Source organism: Caretta caretta, chromosome 1 (assembly GCF_965140235.1).
Source record: "Caretta caretta isolate rCarCar2 chromosome 1, rCarCar1.hap1, whole genome shotgun sequence".
Lineage (NCBI taxonomy): Eukaryota > Metazoa > Chordata > Testudines > Cheloniidae > Caretta > Caretta caretta.
The window spans coordinates 6,994,644-6,998,245 of NC_134206.1; the positions used below are offsets into that span (position 1 = coordinate 6,994,644).

General features: G+C 43.8%; 1 protein-coding gene across 1 annotated transcript; it reads left to right on the top strand.

Annotated features, from left to right (window-relative positions):
• The first annotated feature begins 782 nt into the window (after positions 1-782).
• On the top strand, positions 783-1,718 carry LOC125644858 (olfactory receptor 51G2-like). Its single transcript, XM_048869514.2, has one exon. It carries the CDS (start codon positions 783-785, stop codon positions 1,716-1,718), a length of 936 nt encoding a protein of 311 aa, XP_048725471.2.
• The last annotated feature ends 1,884 nt before the right edge of the window (positions 1,719-3,602 follow it).

Below are 3,602 nucleotides of genomic sequence, written 5' to 3' on the forward strand. Positions count from 1 at the left end.
AAGAATTTATCCCATGTACCTTAAGAGACAGTGGCATAATTTGGACTCTCAGGAGGTGAAAATATATACAATATACATATATATATATATACAATAAGGCAATGAAACACGTTTATGAATAGCTTCTATGCAGGGCAGATAAATACAATGACCATTTTCACCATGGACTTGCCATGTGTTTCCATACATGTCATGATACAATGGGCCATACTCATTTAAGTTAAGAGCCAGAAGGGGTGTCTGTGCGAAGGTCACAACTGTAAAATAACAGTGTTCAAGTAGGCTGCAGAACTCATAGCCACAAGCTATCAATGAGGCCAAGAGTTTAGACCCTTTCAAAGAGTGACTGGGTGTGTATATGGGTAACAAGAAAATACAATTCCAGTATTGAGAATTGTTTTAAAAAGTTTTGGAAGGGCCCACAAACTTCTTGATTTATACCACAAAATATGTCTTACTAGTGGGTGTCGAGGGAACCTTCTCCTGGGAGCAGGTCATCTCATAGCTGCCTATTATAGGGCTTCTTCCACCTTCCACTGAAGCATCGAGAACTGGTCGCTGGATACTGAGCTAGATGGACTGCAGGTCCAGTCTGGCAGTGCCTATCTTCTTTTCCGTGGTGTAAATCCAAGACTATGTTTTTGCTGATCTTCCTTGAGATCCTGGGAGTCTCTAGGATTCCACAGAGAGCAGAATGATGTCTCATTAAATATCACCTTGTCACTGTTGTTTTTCCTTTCAGGAAGGAAAGTCCAAAACTCCTGGGACCTGTCCTGTACATTATGTCAGCTGTCAATGACACCAAACTCAACTCTGCGATGTTCCTTCTCACTGGGATACCTGGGCAGGAAGACGTCCCTCTCTGGATCTCTATCGCCTTCTGCTTCATTTATGTTTTTTCAATATTGGGAAATTCAACCATTCTGTTCATTATAAAATCAGATCCAAGCCTCCATGAGCCCATGTACATTTTCCTTTCCATGTTGGCCGTCACAGATCTTGGCTTATCGATATCCACCACACCGACAATACTGGGTGTGTACTTGTTTAACTCTAGGGAGGTTAGCCTCGATGCCTGTTTTGCCCAGCTGTTCTTCATCCACTCATTTGTATTCATTGAATCCTCCATACTCTTGTTGATGGCGTTTGACCGCTTTGTCGCAATCTCTAACCCACTGAGATATACTTCCATCTTAGCCCTGCCAAGAATATTCAAGATGGGACTGGTATGTGTGCTAAGAGGGGTGGCCGTATCATTCCCATTCCCCTTTCTCCTGAAACGGTTCCAATACTGTCAAGTCAATGTCCTCTCCCATTCCTACTGCCTGCACCAGGATGTCATGAAGCTGGCTTGTTCGGATATCACAGTCAACTACATCTATGGCTTGTTTCTTATGGTCTCCATCGTGGGGTTGGATTCACTGCTCATCTTCCTCTCTTATGTGATGATCCTCAAAACGGTGCTGAGTGTTGCATCCCACACGGAGTGCCTCAGGGCCCTGAACACCTGCGTCTCCCACCTCTGTGCCATCCTGCTCTTCTACACACCAGAGATCGGCTTGTCTTTGATACACAGATTGGGGAAGGGCTCTTCTCCCTTACTACAGATTGTTCTGGGCTACATCTACCTCTTCGTCCCTCCCCTGATGAACCCGATCGTGTACAGTGTGAATAGCAAACACCTTCGTGGGAGGATAATCAGAGTGTTTGTCAAGTGAAAGGTCAATGCTGGCTCCAGTGCTGCTGACCTGGGAGATGAAAAACATGGGCCACCTATTCCTTGCTGGACCCTTGCATCTGACACAACATGAGCTACTGATCTCCAGTCTGTAGAGAGAGGTTCAGACAGTGTTTAAGGTCTGGAGCAATGGGAGAGGGGCTGGTGAGGGAGGACAGCTCACTGGGGGATGGAGACCAAGGCAGTCAGCAGCATTTACAAAGGGCTTGTCTACACTAGCAAGTTTTGTCAATGAAACTTATGTCGACACGAAAAAAGCAAAGTCGCCAAAGCGAGTCTACATTTGCTCCCTCTGTCAACAGATTGTGTCCACATTTGGGGCACCATTGTCGACAGCGTGAGCGATGCACTGTGAGTATGTATCCCAGAGTGCTTGGTGGCACCATTCTGACGTTTCCCCTATAATTATTTCTGGAAATATGCTCATGAATGTAAATATGCATAACTGGATTATGTTTGATTCTATGTATGCCATGTAAGACAGCCCTGTAAAGGTTATGATCTACTGAACATATTCATCCTATTTGTATGCATGTGTCATTATTGTGTTTGAAGTTATGAATAGTGGCTGTGTACTTGTTTGATTTTAAGTAGCATTAGTAAGGCATTTGGTTAGCTTCATAAGAAAGGAATTTGCAAGTTAAGTGCCCAATCAAGAAACACTTAATTGAGAATGGAACCTTGGAAAACTGCAATCAACATAAGAAGTCTACTTGTGATGTTCAAGGTTGCATGTGAACAATGGCTGCCACCTGTAAAGATCTGAGTCATGCATGGACATGTGAATGGCCCAGGTGACTCCAACACTGCAGCTTGCAGCTGGATTCTGCATAGGAGAGAGAAGGGGTTTCCACCCACAAGAGAAAATCTATTTAAGGCTGGGGGAGACCCCTCCATTTTGTCTTCAGCTGGCTCAAGAGATGGCCTTTCCACTCCCAAAGGATACCTGAAAGAAACTGCAACAAAGGACAGGAACCACAGGGGTGTGAGTGATTGCTGGACCCAGACTAGAAGGAGGCTAGTCTGTCAAAGAAACTTACTGGAACATCTCTGAGGGTGAGATTTCATCTGTAATCATCTTCTTACTGTACTAGGTTTAGACTTGCATGCTTTATTTTATTTTGCTTGGTAATTCTCTTTGTTCTCTCTGTTATTACTTGGAACCACTTAAATCCTACTTTCTGTATTTCTTAAAATCACTGTTAACTTACTAATTAACCCAGATTATGTATTAATACCTGCTGGGGGCGGGTATTTGAAATACAGATTTATAGTCCATGTTGATAACTTCAGGTAGAAAAATGAAACATGCACACAAATAGGATAATAATATTCAGCAAATCCTAACATTTCCAGTGACACATCACAAGACCTATCTTATACCAGATGCATCATAATTATGTCATAATCATGTCATAATCATACCACTATCATCAATATGGGGTGTAGCATCACAACCTCCTTTACTGACACCTCGATGTGGGACTCAATTTGTCTCCTAAAAAGAGGGACTCCGGTGTGGGAATCTCCCTCACATCCTCTGCAGTGAACACCAATGCAAAGAATTCATTTCGCCTCTCCGTAATGGCCTCATCTTCCTTCAGTGCTCTTTTAGCACCTCAGTCATGCAGTGCCCCCGGTCATGGTTCCTTCCCCACTCTGAACTCTAGGGTACAGATGTGGGGACCTGCAGGAAAGCCTCCTAAGCTTACTTTTACCAGCTTAGGTTAAAACTTCCCCAAGGTACAAACTATTTTACACTTGGACTTCCACTGGCGCCACCAAACTTTATCTGGGTTCCTGAAAAAAACAAGTTTGGAAACGTCTTTCCCCCCAAAATCCTCCCACCCCTTGCACCCCACTT